This window comes from Somniosus microcephalus, chromosome 12 (genome assembly GCF_052327205.1).
Source record: "Somniosus microcephalus isolate GS21.2 chromosome 12, FLI_Smic_1.0, whole genome shotgun sequence".
NCBI lineage: Eukaryota > Metazoa > Chordata > Chondrichthyes > Squaliformes > Somniosidae > Somniosus > Somniosus microcephalus.
In genome coordinates this window covers 86,651,401-86,673,695 of record NC_140998.1, presented here as the reverse complement: position 1 = coordinate 86,673,695, position 22,295 = coordinate 86,651,401, and the positions used below count along the sequence as shown (strand labels likewise).

Genomic DNA, 22,295 nt, shown 5'->3' with positions numbered 1-22,295 from the left:
GCTTAATTGCCTGACTCGCCGCTTGGTGTCGGGTCTGTTCCACGCTGACAGACCCGACACTTGGGAGATGAGCGTGAAGGCGGGTTGACAGCAGGCTCCTGACCCGTTGTCAATCTTTTCTATTTTGACAGCTGACTCACCTCCGATCCCACCCTCTTAGCACCGGCAAAATTCCGGCCTAATTAGTTTCTGTTGTTGCTCCTGGCTCTACAAAAATACTGCAGACTGCTGCCAGCCTATGCTCGTCCCCCACTCCAGTTCGCCTTCCCCCACCACCCACCACCCCCGGACCTACCTGCAGGCTGGCCAGCCAAATTTTCGAAGGCCCCGATGGATGAGCTGTATCGGAATGCCTGACTGGCGTCTGTTGTTCGCTGGTATTATGCAGATGAGGCCCAAGGCCCAATTTTCAGCGTGCCTCAGGCCAACATCTTTGGGAGCACGTTTTGCCCCGGTTTCTGGTGCTACGTTAATTTCTCCCCACTTTCTCTTGTTGTGTTTGTTTATCTGTTGGAGGTTTTCTCACTCTCTGTCTCCCTTCCTGCAAGTTCATATTTCTCTCTCTGCTGTGTCTCCCAGTCTGTGCGCACGCCTAAAATGAAATTTGTCTCTCTCTGTCTCTTTCTTTGTCTTTCTGTCTGCCAGTCTTTTTCCCTGTTACACAGTTCCTTTATTCATCCCTCTCATTTTTTATATATTTTTTGACCTTTTGAATTTGTTTACCTCATTTCTCTTTAATTTCCTCCTTCACTCTTTTTTTTGTAAATCCACCTATTTTAATCTGCTATTTACATTTATTCACTATGTTTATTTTTGCAGTCTTGCTTTCATGGCCATGGTTGTAGAAGAGGAAACATATCAACAGGGTCAGCGCTGACAGAACAGGGAGGTTGGCCAGGACCTCAAGTGTGGAACCATATTTGTAGAGAAGGACAAATTCAGATCAGGGAAAGCAATAAAACTAAAGGATTGGGACTTCAATGTGTAGCTGTAATTGGAGGGGAGATTTGAGGGGAGTAAAAAAGCTGTGCAGAGGTTGAGACTTGGTTATGTTGGAGATTTTCTTTTTATAATTGCAAAGAAAAATAGAAAGCTAAACAATATGTGAAATACATAATATTTTTTAAATGGAAATTTAAAAAAATATTAATGGGTAGTATAAGCAGAGGGCAAAAAACAAATAGAAATGGCTGCCTTGCATGCTCCTTTGGAATTAACTGTTGAGATGTGATTGGTCTGTGCTGACTATATGTTCTGAGAACTCTACAACCCTACACATTTGCCCTCTACAATGACATAACTCTTTGAATTGCAGAGATATATAAGACAGATGTTTGAACTGACACCAGCGTCAGACATTTGCACTTTCTGTGTGACCTGACCCACAGTATGAGAGACATGTGACTTGATGTAAAGCAGAGACAAAGTTGTAGAATAAACAGAAGTCACACTGAAGCAGTTACTGCATTTTCTTTTTTGAGGCTTTTAGCAATAATATGAATCAATGTTACACAGGCTAAAGATTTTAGGACATTAACAAATAATCAATTCAAAGCAAAGAATAAAAATATGATTCAAAAAATGAAATGGCCAAAGATACAGGATATTGGGTGCTTTGGAAGAATGATTTGTATTATAGGCAATGATCTAGAATATGTCAAGTATAATCTAGGACACTGGCTTGTTTTCCAGCCGCTATGTCTCAGTCATGTATAAAATAGGAGGGAGAAAGAAAAAAAGTAGGATATGATCATTCAGGAGAGAAGTTAGGAAATACTTCTTCAGGCAAAGGGTGGTAGAAGTGTGGAACTCTCTCCCACAAAAAGTAGATGTCAATTTTAAATCTGAGATTAATAGATTTTTGCTAGCCAAGGGTTTTAAGGGAAAAGGAGCTATGGTGATTGGATGGAGTTAGGATACAGATCAGCCATGATCTCATTGAATGGTGGAACAGGCCGAGGGGCTGAAGGGCCACTCCTGTTCCTATGTATGTAATGTAACAAGGAGTGGTAGTACTCTTGCCTCGGAGTCAAATGGTTGTGGTTTCAAGCTCCAGTCCAAGATTTGACACATAATCTAGGTTGACTCTTCAATGCAGTACAGTACTAAGAGAGTACTGCAATGTTGGAGGTGCCATCTTTTAGATGAGCCATTAAACTGAGGCCCCATCTGTCCTCTCAGGTGGATGTAAAAGCTCCCATGACTCTATTCAAAGAAGAGTAAGGGGAGTTCTCCTGGTGTCCTGGCCAATATTTATCCTTCGACCAACAACACCAAAGAAAAGATTAATTGGTCATTCATCTCATTGTTTGTGGGACTTTGCTGTGCACAAATTGCCTGCCACGTTTGCCTACAACTCAACAGTAACTACACTTCAAAAGTAACTTGTTGGCTGTAAAGTACTTTGAAACCGCCTGAGGATGTGATAGGGGCTACATAAATGCTGGTTCTTCCGCTCATCTTTCTTTCAGGTGTTAGAGGTACTTGTGGTAATTATGACTATTGGAATAAAAACAGCTGCAAATCTTTAATGCACCATTTTTCTTTTGTACTTGTTTAGTTTTAGTCCAGTTAGCAATACAGTTTGAAGCAATTTAACGTAACTGCACTTACATGTTGTTGTGGCCAGCAGCCAAGAAAAGAAATGGAAACAATTGCCTCCAAGATTTACTGTTCCTCATCAGGGTCCAAAGCAAAATTAATAGAAATAAATATAATTTTATATATTTTTGTCCAATATGCTAAGCCACATGACTCTCCAGTATTTTTAATTGTTTATTTATTTGCATGGGCGGGGTGGGGTGGGTGGAGGTGAAGTCAGTGAGTGAGAAAATCTGGACTGCACTTGCAGATCTCCAGTTCTATAGCTGCATTGGCAAAGGTCTGAGATGAGATCAACTCACCCAGAAGCACAGAAGAACCATAAAGAGAGGGAAAATTAATCAGGGCAAAAGATAAAAGGACTACACTGCTCATGCAACTACTGGCATTTGTTTTAAAAATACAGGTACTTATTACAAATTATCTTCCACATGGTTTACATTTAAAGCACTTTTTGAATGAATACAAGAACTGATAAGTAATCTCTATTTGTAGTCAGTTATTGAAAGATATTTCTGTTAATTAAACAGTTATTTGTCCACAGATTTGTCTTCCACCAAATATTTAATTAAATCATAACCACCCAATCTCTAACTTTGAGATAGCTAAATTCCTGGCAAAATAGCTTATTTTTCCAGAGGTGTTAAAGAAATTCTGTTCACATGCTGTTGCAAATGCCCAGCAGAGGGTAGTATACAATAAGAGGATTGTCCCACGCCGAGCTGTTTTCTTGAAATAACAAGACCACGTGATTTTAGGAGAATATCTTTAAAAATTTGCACACCCATCAAAAGCTTAGTGCATAGCTTAGTTGACTAATGACTCAGTCCCAGCGCTGTCAGAAGCATGACAACACGTACGGCCACTTCTGCCTGAAACGAACCTGCCTTATCTGTTGAAAGCGTCACACTGCATTATAGGGAAGTATGTTTTGTACATTCAATGACTGGCAAGGCCCACCAGATACTCCTTTCAGAGAAGTGTGCCAGCTAAGGTGTTGTACATGCATCATGATGATCAATGTGCTTTAGTGAGAAACATTCTCAAACTGCTTGTTCTATGCTTTCATAGACTTTCATTAACTGTTCCTCTTTGGCAAAGTTAGAAGTGATCAATATAGGGGTAGTTCTGTGAGGTTGCATTCTGGTGTGAAACCTTGTTACATGGAAGCCCAATAGCATTATAGCCCTATCTCTGATCTGCATTCCCGTCTAGTGAGGCTCCACCCCAGGAGTAGAAGCTTGTACGATTTCCCATTATATTCCAGAAGAATAGAAAGAGATATTTTATCCTATACTTTTTGTTCTCCCTCAGTGTTGGTGGCTATGTTCTTTCAAATGCATTTGTGGAATAATCCTGCGAAAAGGAATTCTCAAATCTACTAACCTTTACATAATTTAGTCCACATCACGGTATTTGGATTTATATTTCTTTATAGTCTGATATTAATGGAGAAATTGATATAAATTGCAGGGACAAATTGCATTTTCAGATTTTGTTACATTACCTATTGTGCTTTTTCATACAAATCTCCACTGTGAACCAGTGCTATATACTATATATATATCTGAAAGTATGAGAGAGAATTTTGAGACATTCCCTAACATATGGCTGAATTGTGCAAGTGTGTACAATTAAGTGGTTTTATTGCTGCAAAGTTAATGCATTAAGAATGCATCCCCTGGTGTATATTGATCTGACTAAGTCAGTGCACAGCAAGCCATTTGCTGCTTGAGGCTGTGTTTTGCACTGCTTGGTTCACTTGGACACAATAAAAAAAAATTGGTAATATATGGAAGGCAGGAACACGTTATTCATTTGAATGGAGATCAGTATCCTTCAATGAGGCTGACAAATCGGGCAATCTAACTCCTTTAAAAAAAATGATACATTTACAAAAATGATTGATTGTCTACCTTGTATTGCTCCAATGCACTTGTGAGACATCCCGTTTGCTCTGCAGCTAACTAACTCTTACAAATGACCAACATTTGCAAATTATTCACCCCTTCCACCTGAATTACATTGTCTATACTGCAGTAAGCTACATCCCAGCACCTAAGTCATCAGCTGCCTTCATACTGGGTTTACTACACATGATATGTGGGTCTCCGCAGCCAGCAAGAACCCCAGAGTAAATCTGGTGGATTCACGTAGGCCACTGGTTGAGAAGATCTGTTGTTACTGGAGCTTCTCGGCCACTGGCCTGAGTAAATCTTTGGTGCCGCCATTGGCTGAGTGAGATCCTTGCATCGGGAGCCTATGGTCCCAGCAGCTCACTGAACCTAATATAATAGTCGCTTTAAAGTCACAATGAGCACCTGGTTCTGAGTCTCTGATGCAGACAATCCGAGGACACGAGTCCTGGACTGCCATCTTTATCTGCGGATAGTTTCATAGCATCAATCTCATCTGCAGCCTCTTGTTCTTTTGACATTTTTCCACAAACCTTCATCTAGTTCAACTTACAGTATGATGATTGAATGTCTTTGGGTCAATAAAGTGTCTTAAAGTTGATGTCCACTAGGCTTGCCACATCATTTTTACTTTTTTGTTCGAATATTTGTTTTATTAACATTCTTTTGTATAAAATTAATATGGCTCCAGTACTACTCTGTTTCACAGTAGATTGACAGAGTGTAATTAAAATCAAATCAAATCATAAACAGTCTGTCTAATCTCCTGACCTGACTCTTGCTGTGGTACGGTCCCCCATGAACACCAGCAGCCTATATATTTTGGCTGTTGACATTTTTCATATGTAAGCCTAGACAGTGAGTGTTGGCAGGCTATTCAACCATGGAGGGCTGTCCGCAATCAAATTTCACATATGTGCACTTTCCAGCAGGAGTTACTGGATAGTGATCCGAAGCAGGGTCTTTGGCTCATTTTCTCCTCTCTAGCCTAGGGGCGCCGAGACCAATTTGTAGGGCCCAACTACTGTCCCAGCTGAGATCAGCGAGCTCATCACAGATCAAGAATAAAACCGGAGACCTTTTGCTCTGGACGGCTTACTATACACCAATCAATGCCTTTATCCATTAGGTCATGAAGAAAGCTGTCAAGTTATTATCGGACATATTTGAATATATAAATGTCATAAACAAAGCTAATTGAAACAACTGGATTGATTTTTTTTTAAATATTCTGGAAAGAATTATTCTACCATTGATTGCACTGTCAGATCTACTGCTGTGCGGAGTAAAACAAACAACTACATATTAAAGTTCCTCCTGGAATGTCTAAGGTTTGACTGGGTTGTGGTCTGGTCCAAAGGTCTGTGATGAGCTAGCTGAGCCCTGCCAGGGCGGCAGTAGGGTGTTACAACAATGTCCCGTGTTGTGAGGGGAAAATTGGCCAGAGTTCTCTCTCCTGATTCATATCCAGCAATTTCTACTGGAACCGTGCATACGTGAATGCTGGGTGAGAACAGATTAAGACTTGGTTCTGACGTCTCCATGATCGATTAGCCTGCTGATACTCACCATCTTGGCTCATCCATGAAGAATGGCCACTTGGGCAAGTTACGGGAGGTTGCCTACCACCAGTGAAACCACATCTAGTAAGGAATCAACACCTTCAGGAGAAGCGGAGGAAAGAGAAAAAACACATGTTTCAGAAAATTAGCATTTGAGGCCACTGTCACCGCTGCTAAAGAACAGCGGCAACTGCTACTCCTCATGGATGTCACTCCCAAAATTGCACTAAGAAAAAATGTAAGAGAAAGAATGCAATGCATATAGATACAAAACATTACAGAATAAAAGGACTTTATTCATTATTGTGAAGGAAGATGCTGAAGATCCTAACTGCAAGGATCAGCTTAGTTGGGTGATGGTGGGGTGGGGAGGTAGGGAGACAGTAGGTACACTTGTTCCCTACATTTTCAGTTTAAATCTGTAACCATGGTAACATCGAGTAAATGTTTTACTACAGCATTACGCTGCTGTTACAATATCCTATTTTTCAGGAATACGGGGAACATCATGAGATTAGGTGCAGTACATGTACTGTATGATTGGCCCAAGAGCTCAGCATTGTGTGACTGACCTAAAAGCTACATACTGTTTGATTGGTCTAAGAGCTTCACACTGTATGACTGGCCTAAGAGCTCTATACTATTTGATTGGTGTAAGAGCTCTGCACTGTATGATTAGCCGAAGAGCAACTTATTGTTTGATTGGTCTAAGAGCTCTGCACTATATGACGGATTTAAGAGCTCTGCTTCCCCTACACCACCAATTGTTAAAAATAACCATCCGACTGCTGTATTCCATTAAAATATTACCTGCAAGCAATGACTGAGGAATTATGATAATCAGAGAGAGAAAAAATTCAAGGCCTTGCCTAGAAGCTATGTGTAGCAGCAGGGCTAAGATGGACATTCTAGTTATAAAGTATAAGCGAACAAGTCTGTAGTATTCAAATTTGTATCACCATTTTTCCTCTGCCTTTCCTTTTAATCTTTATGTTCCTTACACTTCGTGCATACTAAACATGGAAATGGAGAAGACCACATGAGCAGTTAGAATCAAGTTTTCAGTTCACATATAGAATTGTGCTGCTCTTTGAACCAATTTAGTGAAATGTACTGAATGTGAAAATTACCTTGAAACAGAGAAAGTTATACAATAGCTAAAATACCTTTTTGTTAACTAAAAGCCACTCTGTTGTATAATTAATATTGTTTAGGGGAACAGAATAATTTTTATTGCAAATTTTATCAACATTCTGCTAATTGAAAATGTATTTTTTCAATGTTAATTTATAGAGTAACATTCCTACCACCACACTAGGGCTAGAATTCAGAATCTGAAAATGTATTTTTGTCAATGTTAATTTATAGAGTAACATTCCTACCACCACACCAGGGCTAGAATTCAGAATCTTAATGAGCAGACTGCAGCTACAGGCTCTATCCACCTCCAATCAAACTCTGTTCCTTACTGTAACAATTACAAATAAACTATGTCAAATTCTCAAACACACAAGGACTGTTAAATTGCTGGACTTAACATACATCATTAAATTAGATTGGAGAGAGAGAAAATCCTGCATAGGAAGATGTTGAAAATTATATTTATTCCACGCATGAAGGAGACTGTATAAGCGATCAACAGTCTCAAGTGCGATAACCAGGTTTTCTTCGCAAATGGAACAAACATTATACGTATTTAACACTTTTAACTTTAGTATCTTTTCATATAAAGCTAATCGCCTTTACTAATCATTTTGGTGGATTTTTTTCTTGGTTGAAACAAAGCCCTATAAGGTGGCAATATGATTGCCATGTAACAGGTAGGACGCTTGTGGACTCTAACAGCAGCCATGAATTTGTATGCTACACGAGCAAGCTTTGTTTGTGATACTGGTGCTGCAGAAAGCTCAGCAGCAGTTATCAGATGATGGTTGCTATGGTTACCACTGGCACTTGCCGCTGCTGAAAGCTGTGCGCAGCTGTTTGAATTTATTTTCAACTACCGGTGGCTCAAAGGGAGCTAGTTCCGTTCAGCTTATTAACTCAGGTGGAAGCACCTCCACATCTCATGTGCATGAAACAACATTTACATCACATAGTGGTAATCCCCACACGTGTTGTATAATGTTACCTATATTTCAATTCTCCCATGAGAGTAATATTTTTATACCCGAGACGGTAAGCACTTTTATTTAGTAGAAGCACAGGTTTGTATTTTCTTCCAGAGAGGTCAGAATTTAACTTATTTCACAAAACTTACTTTCTAAACATATACAGGGTCTCTTATTCTGCCAACTGAGAGGTTTGACTATATGCCTTGTGTACATAGTTCGGCATCAACATTTTCTTCCCCACAGTGCAATAATTTACCAGTAATTAAAAGAGAAATGCACATTTGGAAAGTTTTCCTAGTATTGAGTTACAATGCATTCTGCACAATTTCACTGATGGCCTGCAGCGTGGTTAGGAGTTGCTGAGCTATTGTTCTGGATTCTTCTAGCAGCACAGAATTCAATGATGCCAGCTAAACTGTCAGAACGTTTCCACAGTGCAGAAATAAGGAATGCTTTTTCTAATCAGCACATTACTGTTTCAATAAAATTTATATCAATTAAAGTTATATTTATTTAATAATTCCATTTATATGGATAATAATTTTGATTTACATATGGAGAAATAAATATGCAAGACTGGTGTTTACCTTTGGTAAATCAGTAATAGCAATATAACTGGCCCCTGGGAAACTAGTGCCGTCCTCTTCTTCATTTTGGACTGCCTCTGGAGACTGGAAACAAATGGAAAGAATGGATCAGAATCATGGAACTTCTCTGCGAAAAAATACTACTAGCAAAGAAAAGCCTATTTCTGTCCACTGCTTTCAAATATTTACAAACCACATTGTTACTTAAGTGTTCATTAATAGTTACTGAAATCAATCCAATCCATTTTTTTCCTTTTTGGACCCAATGGCAAACTAAGGGCTTGCAGATATGTACAAAGCCACAATACGAGGCTCCTGGGGTTTGATGGACTGGCAGAGTTTTAGAACATCATCTTTCACTTCTGGGAGCTGGGCTCAGTTCCAGCCAGACGTAGGAGAGGGCAGTTTCCTTCTTTCTCACTGCTATTCAGTATTATGAGTGAAACAAACATGGGCAGCTTCAATTCACTTCTTAGTAGACGTGAGGTCATAGACACAAAAAAAAATTAGAATTAGATTTCAGTTGAATTACCACATTTAAAATGAGACAGCAATACAAGCTCCTTCCCCCATTCCTTCCATTATGTTTCTAAACATTTTAATGATCGACATTAGAACTTTCACACACCGCATTCCTACTCTTCAGCCAGTGAAAGTTTGGATTCTCGATAGTTATACAGATCGCCACAATCAGCAGCCAGTAATATCACAAACAGGAGATTCATTCTATACAGCTGCTGGACAATTTAACTGAGGCGTTGAAATTATGTCAATGGCCTCGATATTAATCTCCCCATGACGGGCGAAAGAGGGTCAGGGGTCTAAACTGTCAAATGCGTGAAGCGCGACCCGAACCCACCGCACACACACCTGTTGCCATTTTTATGGCTGTGGGTTTTGTGACGTCCGAATGTCCTGCCATGGAGAGGCAGAACATTTCATTAACATATTTAAATCGATCTCTTACAGTGTAATTCTGAGCCTGATTTAAAATTCACTGCCTGGGTTTCCCAGGGGTCGGGAAATTCAGCAGTGAAAGGGAGGCCGAAGCGGCTGGCTCCACAAGGTGTGCCTTTCCCTGCACTCCTAGTGGGCCGCGAGGACCAGGAGTGCTCCCCATGTTCCTCAAGGAAGCCTTCGTCCACCCCCTGCCGATTATAGCCGCTCCCTCCCCTGGCAAATCACTGACCTCCCCCTCCCCCCGCCGCGGTGTCCTCTCTTCCCCCCCCCACGCAGTGTCCCCACTTCCCCCCCCCCGACAATGTCCTCTCTCCCCCGACAATGTCCTCTCTCCCCCCACAATGTCCTCTCCCCCCCCACAATGTCCTCTCCCCCCCCACAATGCCCTCTCCCCCCCCCACAATGCCCTCTCCCCCCCCCACAATGCCCTCTCCCCCCCCACAATGTCCTCTCCCCCCCCACAATGTCCTCTCCCCCCCCACAATGTCCTCCCCCCCCCACAATGTCCTCTCCCCCCCCCACAATGTCCTCTCCATCCCCCCCACAATGTCCTCTCTCCCCCACAATGTCCTCTCCCCCCCCCACGGTCCTCCCCCCCCCCACAAGGTCCTCCCCCCCAACAAGGTCCTCTCCCCCCCACAATGTCCTCTTCCCCCCCCCACAATGTCCTCTCCCCCCCACAATGTCCTCTCCCCCCCACAATGTCCTCCCCCCCCACAATGTCCTCTCCCCCCCCACAATGTCCTCTCCCCCCCCACAATGTCCTCTCCCCTCCCACAATGTCCTCTCTTCCCCCGCTACCACAATGTCCTCTCTTCCTCCCCTCTGCCTCAATGTCCCCCCCCCCCACTTCTACGATGACATCTCTTCCGCCCCTCCGCACCCCCCCGCCAAGCTGCGATCGTCCACCTTCACCCATCCCGATTGCCTGGGTGCGTCCCCAAGGGTCCTTGGCTAAGGCCGCCTGCCGCTGGTTTTCCCTCTTGGCGGCTGGCCTTGCTGTCAATTTGGCAGATTAATGGGCAGGAAATGCGTCCAAAACATGATAATGAGGACCTGGGGTTCTTCAACCGTTTTTGGTCTCCCCCGCACCCTCCCCGTAAATATCGGGGCCATTATGCCAGAGTTCACTGAAAGTGAAATTCTTTGCACTAATTTCTGATTACATTTATCTTGGAGCACACAAACGGTTTACTATTATCTAATAATCCAAACGCAGTGCTCTGTGGAATTACCATAGTTGGTTAAAAATATTTATTAAAACACAGAAAAAATAAAAACCGAAATTCCTCTCTTATATAATCAGGTATAGCTCCACCGCATTTCACAGTATTATATAAAGGGCAGCATAATGAGGACCACAGAAATAAATCATATTCTGGAAATTAAATTGAATTATATACTGACGATGAAGCAGGAACTGGTGAATTTTTAAGGAAGAGCAATGCCAAGAGCAAGTACTATGCATGGGAATTACTTATTCTACATCTGTCCAGAGCAATTTGTTTAAAAAGAACCTAAAAGTATAACTTTTTAAAATAAATCCAATTATAGAGCTTATCCCTTTCACAGTGAAACAAACATGGGCGGCTTCAATTCACTTCTGAAACGATGGATAAATCAGAGCATGATATAAGCTTAGAGGATCCCCTTGGAGTATGCCAGGTTCTCAATGATGTGCCTTCAATAACTCAAAGACAAGGAGTTTAAAGGATTCAACTAAGGCTTTTAATCACTAAGAACATTGCAGCATTACAGGTCTTCCCACATCGGGTTCGTCTGGTAGGAATGACTCATACAGCTCTTGAGACCTTTATATGGCAAAAGACAGGGGCGTAGCCAATACACACAATAGGAACAAAAGGGGGCGGTTCACACAATACAAGCAGGTAAAACACATGGGCTGATGAAGGCATATATTTCATCACATTCACCCCTTCTACAGATTTAGTCTGTCCGGGGGTGTGATAGTCCTTCCTGAACGTTGCAACAGTACCTCGGGTTCCAACCGGGGGTCTGTGGTGCCCTCCTGGGCATACCCATGTGCTGGGGGTGTTGCAGGTACTGCTGGGGGTGGTGAGGATACCTCTGGGGATGGTGGAGGTTCTTCTGGGGGTGGTGGTGATGGGTCGTCGTCGTCGCTTCCTGCCGAGGCGAGGTCCTTTATGGACACGGTGTCTTCACGCCCGTCGGCGTGCTTGACGTACGCGTACTGTGGGTTTGCGTGGGGTAGGTGTACTGCCTCCACGAGGGGATCCGTTTTGTGGCCCCTCACATGCTTCCGTAACAGGACTGTCCCTGGGGTGGAGAGCCACGAGGGTAGGGATACTCCTGAGGTTGATTTGCGGGAAAAAACAAACATCTTCTCGTGAGAAGTGGCGTTAGTAGCAGTACACAGTAGCGACCTTATCGAGTGGAGTACGTCTGGGAGGACCTCCTGCCAGCAGGAGGTGGGGAGGCCTTTAGACCTTAGCGCTAAGGTGACCGCCTTCCACACTGTCGCGTTCTCCCTCTCCACTTGCCCATTACCCCGGGGGTTATAACTAGTGGTCCGACTCGTGGCTATCCCCTTTGACAGCAGGTATTGGCGCAGTTCATCGCTCATGAACGACGCCCCCGTCAGTGTGGATGTAGTTGGGCATGCCGAACGTGCAAAACAGGTTGCCGAGGCACTTGATGACCGTGGCACTGGTCATATCTGGGCAGGGGTAGGCGAATGGGAAGCGGGAGTACTCGTCCACAATATTGAGAAAGGACACATTGCGGTCGGTGGAGGGGAGTGGTCCCTTGAAATCTAAGCTCAGGCGCTCGAATGGCCGTGTAGCTTTGATCAGGTGGGCTCGGTTGGGCCTGAAAAAACGGGGCTTGCATTCCGCACAAGTGCGGCAGTCCCTGGTCATAGACCGGACCTCCTCGATGGAATAGGGCAGGTTACGGGATTTTATAAGGTGGAATAGCCGGGTGACCCCCGGGTGGCAGAGGTCATTGTGGAGGCCCTGTAGCCTGTCCCCCTGGATGCTGGCACACATCCCTCGTGATAGGGCGTCAGGGGATTCGTTGAGGGCCCCCGGCCTATATATTATGTCGTACTCAAATGTGGAGAGTTCGATCCGCCACCTGAGAATTTTGTCGTTCTTGATCTTCCCCCTCTGTTTGTTGTTAAACATGAAGGCTGCCGACCGCTGGTCGGTAAGCAGGGTGAAGCGTTTGCCGGCTAGGTAGTGCCTCCAGTGCTGCACTGCCTGCACTATGGCCTGGGCCTCCTTCTCTACTGAGGAGTGCCTGATCTCGGGCCCTTGGAGGGTTCTTGAGAAAAAGGCTACGGGCTGCCCATCCTGGTTGAGGGTGGCTGCTAAAGCGAAGTCGGACGCATCGCTTTCGACCTGGAAAGGGATGTTTTCGTCCACTGCCCGCAGCGCGGCCTTCTCAATGTCGTGTTTAATGCTGTTGAAGGCAGCGTGGGCCTCGGCCGTGAGCGGGAAGGACGTTGATTTCAGGAGGGGACGGGCCTTGTCGGAATAATTGGGGACCCATTGGGCGTAATAGGAGAAGAACCCCAGGCACCTTTTCAGGGCCTTGGGGGTGTTTGGTAGGGGTAGCTCCCGTAGGGGGCGCAATCGGTCGGGGTCTGGACCGATTTCCCCGTTTTCCACCACGCAGCCCAGGATACAGAGGCGCGTGGTGCTAAAGACACACTTATCCTCGTTGTAGGTGAGATTGAGTCTGAGGGCGGTTTTCAGAAATCTCGTGAGGTTCGAGTCGTGGTCTTGCTGGTCGTGGCCGCAGATGGTGCCGTTGTCTAGGTATGGGTAGGTGGCTGTTAACTGGTTCTCATCGACCATGCGGTCCATCTCCCGCTGGAGGACCGAGACCCCGTTCGTTACCCCAAAGGGGACTCTGAGGAAGTGGTAGAGGCGTCCGTTCGCCTCGAAGGCGGTGTATGGACGGTCCTCCGGCCTAATGGGGAGCTAGTGGTATGCCGATTTTAGGTCGATGGTGGAAAACACCCGGTATTGCACGATTTGGTTAACCATATCCGCTATGCGGGGCAGAGGGTAGGCGTCTAGCTGGGTGTATAGATTAACCATCTGGCTATAATCTATCACCATCCGCTTCTTTTCGCTACCCTTAACTACTACTACCTGGGCGCGCCACGGGCTGGTACTGCATTCGATGATACCCTCCCGCTTGAGTCTTTCTACTTCCGACGCAATGACCGTCTGTCCTCCCAGCTGTACCGCCTACTCTTGGTCGCTATGGGTCGACAGTTGGGTGCGAGGTTGGCGAACAGAGAGGGCGGCCAGACCGCACACTGAGGGGCGGCTGGGACCCACCGTAGGTAAGCGTGATACTTTGGTGGTGGCACTGTAAGTCCAGACCTAAGATCACGCTCAGAGAGATCTGGCATTATCAATAGTTTAAAATCTCTGTAATCATTGCCTTTTACCGACAACATAACCGCGCAGAAACCTGTAATTTTTGAGGTATGAGTCTTATCGGCCATGGCGATTTTGCCCTGTGTGGGGACTATCGTTAGTGAAAGTCGTTTTACCAGGCTAGGATGAATAAAGCTTTCGGTGCTCCCGCAGTCAATCAAGCATTTAACCTTGTTCCCGTTTACCTCTATGTCCATCATCGATTTAGACAACGGATGCGGCCTGGACTGATCCACTGTGATCGAGGCCACCAGTGGGTCCTGGAGGTCCGTGTAGTCGGGGCAAGATGGTGGACTCCATGAGGGTGGACAAGATGGCTTCCAAGATGGCCGCTCCCACAGCGCGCACGCGGCGGTGGTGGAGTTGGAGGCGGGGTTCCCTCTGCAGACTTTGGTGAAATGTCCTTTCTTCCCGCATTTAAAACAGGTGGTGCCCTTCGCTGGGCACAGATGCCTGGAGTGTTTGTCCTGGCCGCAGAAGTAGCATTTCGGGCCCCGATGCATCGCGGCAGTAGTGGGGCTCCTGGGTGAAGGCTGGGGCTCCGATGGTGCTGGGCTGGCCTGAGACCTGGGAGGTGAAGATGGCTTCCAAGATGGCGGCCCCCACGAGGCGGAGTGGGCCGCGTGGCCTGGGGAACAGGATTCAGAGTTCTTCTGGGCCATATCCAGCGATCGCGCTATATCTATAGCCTGTTTTAAGTCCAGTCCCTCCTTTTCAAACAGTTTCTGCCGAATGTAATTTGAACTGAGGCCCGCAATAAGGGAGTCTCGAATCAGCTCCTCCGTGTACACGATGGCAGACACGGCCTTACAGTTACAGTCTCTGCCCAGTACTTTTAGGCTTAGTATAAAGTCCTCTAGTGACTCACCATGCCGCTGCGTGCGAGTAGTCAGAAGATGCCTGGCGTACACCTCGTTTATTGGTCGCACGTAGTGGGCCTTCAGAATGGTGCAGGCATCCCCGTAGCTGGTGGCATCTTGGATGAGAGGGGAGACCCGATGGCTCACCCAGTTTCGCAGGATTCCCAGTCTCATGTCTCCGGTAGCGGTTGCGGCTGCTATGGTGGTGGATGAGTTTGCAATGAAAAATTCGAAGCATTGGAACCAGTGTCCGAACTGTGTGGCTGCATCTGAGGCATGGGGGTCCAGATCCAAGCGCTCTGGTTTCAGGAGTCGATCCATCCTGGTGTTTTAGTGATTAAAATTGATGTGCCTTCAATAACTCAAAGACAAGGAGTTTAAAGGATTCAACTAAGGCTTTTAATCACTAAGAACATTGCAGCATTACAGGTCTTCCCACATCGGGTTCGTCTGGTAGGAATGACTCAGACAGCTCTTGAGACCTTTATATGGCAAAAGACAGGGGCGTAGCCAATACACACAATAGGAACAAAAGGGGCCGGTTCACAATACAAGCAGGTAAAACACACAGGTAAAACACATGGGCTGATGAAGGCATATATTTCATCACATTCAACATGAGTGATCAGTATGTTTTCAGATCAATAATCTTTCTCTGATGAGTGTTTGCTAAAATCTAGTATTTCCAAAGCCCACTTTGCAATTAAGAGTACACTGTTTTCTAACTAGCAAGCCTGAGTTCTAAACATATTTGGAAGTGGCAATCTAATTGTAATGCATGCTGAATACATGTTCATATTCCAACAAAGTTGACAGCACTGTAGAACACAGGAGCATCTAAATTCCTTTATATTAAGAAAGGCAATGTGCTGTTTTGACATGTTTCTGGCACCGATAGAGCAAGTAGAGTTTTCCTTACACTGGGGACTATTCTGCACTGTGTTCTGAGAAGTTTCACCAATTCGATTCACACATAGCAACTTCATTTTGCTGATTTGTGTTCCATTCGTGTACACCAGCAGCTGACTTTAACTGATCATCAACAAATGTTTTCATATATTTTGATCTGTCAACAGTGATCAAAAATTTCCACTAAGTAACCTTTGCTTACAGAACAAGCAGAGAATATGGTACAAGAAAGTTTTTTATTCACTTTGGAACACTTGTATGGACTCAACTGAAGTTAACCGATATTATATAGGTAAATACTGGTGTTGGTAGTGCATGTGCTTTTCTAATCAGATATGCTTGGCTGGAAGGTGCTATTGCAAGGCACACAGCTTGGAACACTGCATTTGACCACGGTTTTTAGGGCTAGAAATTCGGCTCCATTGCACCTGCTGTTAGCGCCTCTGGGGGGTGCTAACGGGCTTATTGCCCGGGGCAAATAAAGTGCCTACCGAGAAATTTGGCAGGGTGTTGCTGAGGCGCTACCTGATAGCGCCGCGCCCGCCGGTAGGGCCCCAGGCTGCTGCGCCTCCGGCGATGACGTCATCACTGTGTGCTGCGGCCTCTTACCACCACATGGCAGAAATTCGGCTGTGCCCCGCGAGGCTGCTGCAGCCGGTGTCAGTGCCAGCCTCGCGAGTCGAGAACCGGGCCGACCTCCGATCGCGGGGAGGTATTTAAAGGGGAGGTGTGGCTGCGACCCGTGCCACCATTTTCTTTTCTTGGCCGACCTCCGGGTATGTGCTGTGGCGTGGTCCTGGCCGCTATCACGCAGCCCGGCGCCGCGTCTCAGCGCCGGGCTGCTGCCATGGCACCACGCCACCCTGGTAGCCTAGTTGGGGCCATCGGGGGCCCTGCAGAGGGCACAGCGGCCCTCCCCTTTAACTGAAGGGGAAGGGCATTGAAACACGGCAGTGCTCCACGGAACCTCCTCGGTTACCGCCCCACCAGGAAGTGGAGGGCCCGAGATTGTGCTCCACTTCCTGTGCGGGGTGGTATGCCGAATTTAGCGGCTTGGGTGGTACTTCCGTGCAGGGCGCTAAATGTCCGGCCTTAACTCTGTTACCGCCCCCAAACGGGGCGTAACCAAATTTCGCGCCCTTAATCCCTTGAACTCCAGATCATGAAAACACTTCAGCCTCTTCTCATTAATAACTTAATAGAGATGACTAAATAAATATGTTGTTTCCAATGGTCAAAAGCCAGCTGCAAAAATTATAGATTACCATGCTTTTGCAATTTTCTCCTTAAAACATGCAACATGCCCTGTGTTATCCACATTTCCAGGGAAGCTCAAATGTGTTGGCCTGAGAATTTATCGTGAGAACATACAACAGTAACTTGTATTTATATAGCATCTTTAACAGACAAAAAATCTTACGAGTGCTTCACTGATAGGCATGAAGAAAACAGACACCAAGCAAGAAGAGGGTGATTAGGAGGGGTGGCCAAAAGCTTGGATGGAGGTGTGTTTTGAAAAGGTTTTTCAAGGAAGAGTTAGAGATGGAGAGTTTTAGGGAAGGAAATCCAGAGATAAGGATGCAAGTGGCTGAAGGCTACCAATAATGGGACAGAGGTAGAATTCACAAAAGGCCCCAGTCACAGGAACAAGTTTTCGTAGGCAAATATACAGCTGGAGGTGTTTGTAGGAATAACATTAATTAATGGTTTAAAGTTCTTACCCCCTCCCCCAAAAAACTAGAGGCAATCCATGGGGGGTTGCAGCATGCTAGTGTGTGGATGTGCAATGAAACAGAGTGATAGGATGTAGGTTTTCTCTCACTTTTCCCCACAAGACAAACTCTTAATCTAAGTCAAGCTATCCAGAAAGAAGCCAAGCAGACAAGGTGCTTCACCTGAGAAAAGGAAACACAATCTATGCTGGGCCCATGCACTTCCTGGAAACCTGATCAAGATATATCATTGATATAGTGTTGGAAATGTGATCTACCTGTCTTGTCTACCTATTCAACCGCATCTCTCTCAGCAACAACTTGCATTTATAAAATGCCTTTAAGGTAGCAAAACGTCCCGAGGCGCTCAACATGAGCGTTATCAATAAAAACATTTTTTACACCGAGCCACAAAGGACAAATCAGAACAGATGACCAAAGGCTTGGTTTTATGGAGCATCTAAAAGGATAGAAGTTAAAAGTGTGCGTGTGTGCGAATGGGAAGTCTAAGAAAGTGGGTTGAAATTATGAAAAGGGGAGGAAAAACATTTAACATGTTCAAAAAAAGATTTGCAACTCTCTTGCTCTGGCAACAGAATGCAGGACTCTGCTCCAAACAATGTGGAGAAATGGTACAGCTACTATTTATGGCGAGTTTCATAAATCCGAGGCAAATCTGGCAAGATGCGCTATCTTTCAGCAGAAAGCATTTTAAACATTGATCACAAGAGTCAGCGAATTTTGCATTTTGCATAGTATTTGAAGTACTTGGCAGAATTTGGTACAAACAGGCTCACCCAACTATGGAGGCACTTAATCTGTTTTGATCCCGGCAATGTATTGTATGAGTCAGTGCCAAAGAGTGTACTGCAAAATCAGTTGAGCTTGGGTACACTCTTTGTGCTGGTGTGTAAAATTCCAATTTGCACTTTATATGTTAATACTCGTTTGTTTCTGCCTGCTTTATTTGGTCTCTAAATGGTCATCTAGGAAACATGGAATTGCATGCTAGTGATACCCATAACATCTCAAAAGCTGAGCTTTTCTTTCTTTTTCTGAAAAGGACACCTAATAATGATATTGTTTGGACAGTTGTCATCCAGTGTCAAGAGCTTAGGCTTCTGGGAAACTTCAAAATGAAACCAAAAACCCAGACATCAGTTCAGTAACAGAATGTCAGATATTCTGTCTATCTAATCTAACCTGCTTCTGTTGAGAAACTAGAGACTTTTATCCTAAACTTTGGTGACATGCAAAGTAAAGAAATTTTAGCTGGGCAAATATGAGCTTGTGCAATGATGTATCCCAGGCTACTGTGTGAGGCAAGGGAGGAGATTGCAGGGGCTCTGACACAAATTTTCAGAACCTCTCTGGCCACAGGGGAGGTGCCAGAGGACTGCTAACGTAGTACCATTATTAAAGAAGGGTAGCAGGGATAAACCAGGGAATTACAGGCCAGTGAGCCTAACATCAGTGGTAGGGAAATTATGGGAAAAAATTCTGAGGGACAGAATTATTCTCCACTTGGAGAGGCAAGGATTAATCAAGGATAGTCTGCATGGCTTTGTCAGGGGGAGATCATGTCTAACCAATTTGATTGAATTTTTCGAGGGGGTGACTAGGTGTGTGGATGAAGGTAGTGCAGTTGATGTAGTCTACATGGACTTCAGTAAGGCTTTTGACAAAGTCCTGCATGGGAGACTGGTCAAGAAGGTAAGAGCCCATGGGATCCAGGGCAATTTGGCACATTGGATCCAAAATTGGCTTAGTGGCAGGAGGCAGAGGGTGATGGTCGAAGGTTGTTTTTGTGACTGGAAGCCTGTGTCCAGTGGTGTACCGCAGGGATCGGTGCTAGGTCCTGCCTTTGCTGTTTGTAGTGTACATTAATGATTTAGATATGAATGTAGGAGGTATGATCAGTAAGTTCGCAGATGACACGAAAATTGGTGGAGTGGTAACTAGCGAGGAGGGAAGCCTCAGGCTACAGGACGATATAGACGGGTTGGTCAGATGGGCAGAACAGCGGCAAATGGAATTTAACCCTGAAAAGTGTGAGGTGATGCATTTTGGGAGGACTAACAAGGCAAGGGAATACACAATGAATGGTAGGACCCTAGGAAACACAGAGGATCAGAGGGACCTTGGTGTGCATGTACATAGATCCCTGAAGGCAACAGGACAGGTAGATAAGGTGGTTAAAAAGGCATATGGGATATTTGCCTTAATTGGCCGAGGCTTAGAATATAAAAGCAGGGAGGTTATGATGGAGCTGTACAAAACACTAGTTAGGCCACAGCTGGAATACTGTGTGCCATTCTGGTCACCACACTATAGGAAGGATGTGATTGCATTGGAGAGGGTACACAGGAGATTCACCAGGATGTTACCTGGGCTGGAGCGCTTCAGCTATGAAAAAAGACTGGACAGGCTGGGGTTGTTTTCCTTCGAGCAGAGAAGGCTGAGGGGGGGCCTGATTGAGGTGTACAAAATTATGAGGGGCATAGATAGGGTAGATAGAAAGGAACTTTTCCTCTTAGTAGAGGGGTCAATAACCACGGGGCATAGTTTCAAGGTAAGGGGCAGGCGGTTTAAGAGGGGATTTGAGGAAAAACTTTTTCACCCAGAGGGTGGTTGGAATCTGGAACTCACTGCCTGAAAAGGTGGTAAGAGGCAGGAACCCTCACAACATTCAAGAAGCATTTAGATGAGCACTTGAAACGCCATAGCATACAAGGCTACGGACCAAGTGCTGGAAAATGAGATTAGAATAGAAATATAGAAGATAGGAGCAGGAGTACGCCATTTGGCCCCTCGAGCCTGCTCCGCCATTCAATTAGATCATGGCTGATCATCCAAATTCAGTACCCTGTCCCTGCCTTCTCCCCATATCCCTTTAGCCTTAAGAAATATATCTAACTCCTTCTTGAATATATTTAATGAATTGGCCTCAACTGCCTTCTGTGGTAGAGAATTTCACAGGTTCACCACTCTCTGGGTGATGGTCTGGGGGAGATGGGACCAGTACAAACTGGACGGTTTGCACCTGGGCAGGACTAGGACCGATGTCCTAGGGGAGTGTTTGCTAGTGCTGTGCGGGAGGGTTTAAACTAAAATGGCAGGGGGTTGGGAACCTGTGCAAGGAGACAGAGGAAAGGGAAACAAGGATAGAAGCAAAAGACAGGAAGGAGAAAAGCAAAAGTGGCAGTCAGAGAAATCAAGGGTTTAAATCAAACATGGCCACAGTAAATAATAATTCTAAAAGGTCTATGGCTGTTAAAAAAAACAAGCCTGAAGGCTTTATGTCTTAATGCGAGGAGCATTCGTAATAAGGTGGATGAATTAGCTGCGCAAATAGATGTAAACGGATATGATATGATTGGGATTACGGAAACATGGCTCCAGGATGACCAAGGCTGGGAACTCAACATCCAGGGGTATTCAATATTCAGGAAAGACAGGCAAAAAGGACAAGGAGGTGTGGTAGCATTGCTAGTTAAAGAGGAGATTAACACAATTGTAAGGAAGGATATTAGCTCTGATGATGTGGAATCTGTATGGGTAGAGTTGAGAAATACCATGGGGCAGAAAACGTTAGTGGGAGTTGTATACAGACCCCCAAACAATAATGCGGAGGTTGGGGATGGCATTAAACGGGAAATTAGAGACGCGTGCAATAAGGGCACAGCAGTTATCATGGGTGACTTTAATCTACATATAGATTGGGCTAACCAAATTAGCAACAATACTGTGGAGGAGGAATTCCTGGAGTGTATACGGGATGGTTTCCTGAACAAATAGGTCGAGGAACCAACTAGAGATCAGGCCATCTTAGACTGGGTATTATGTAATGAGAAAGGAATAATTAGCAATCTTGTTGTGCGAGGCCCCTTGGGACGGAGCGATCATAATATGATAGAATTCTTCATTAAGATGGAGAGTGAAGTAGTTGACTCAGAGACTAGGGTCCTGAATTTAAATAAAGGAAACTACGATGGTATGAGGCGCGAGTTGGGTAGGATTGATTGGGAAATGTTACTCAAAGGGTTGACGGTGGATAGGCAATGGCAAACATTTAAAGATCGTATGAATGAACTACAGAATTTGTTCATCCCTGTTTGGCATAAAAATAAAACAAAAAAGGTGACTCAACCGTGGCTAACAAGTGAAATTAGGGATAGCATAAGATCTAAGGAGAGGACAGAAAAATTGGCCAGAAAAAGCAGTAAACCTGAGGATTGGGAGCAGTTTAGGACTCAGCAAAGGAGGACAAAGGAATTAATTAAGAGGGGGAAAATAGAGTATGAGAGTAAGCTTGAAGGTAACATAAAAACTGACTGTAAAAGCTTCTATAGATATGTGAAGAGAAAAAGATTGGTGAAGTCAAGCGTAGGTCCCTTGCAGTCAGAATCAGGAGGACACAAATAACCTCCCAGAGATGTCGAGGAACATAGGGGCTAATGAGAGGGAGTAACTGAATGAAATCAGTATTTGTAGGGAAATGGTGTTAGGGAAATTGACGGGATTGAAGGCCAATAAATCCCCAGGGCCTGATAATCTACATCCTAGGGTACTTAAGGAAGTGGCCCTAGAAATAGTAGATGCATTGCTGGTCATCTTCCAAAATTCTATAGACTCTGG

At 44.9% G+C, this 22,295-nt stretch overlaps 1 protein-coding gene across 4 annotated transcripts in view; it reads right to left on the bottom strand.

Annotated features, from left to right (window-relative positions):
* The window catches only part of kiaa0586 (KIAA0586 ortholog), a 674,053-nt gene that overhangs the window by 149,884 nt on the left and 501,874 nt on the right, over positions 1-22,295 (bottom strand). For all 4 annotated transcript variants that reach the window (XM_086003275.1, XM_086003276.1, XM_086003277.1 and 1 more), the window contains exon 20: positions 8,781-8,864. In XM_086003275.1, coding sequence (XP_085859401.1) covers positions 8,781-8,864 — 84 coding nt within the window. The remainder of the gene's footprint in view (positions 1-8,780; positions 8,865-22,295) is intronic.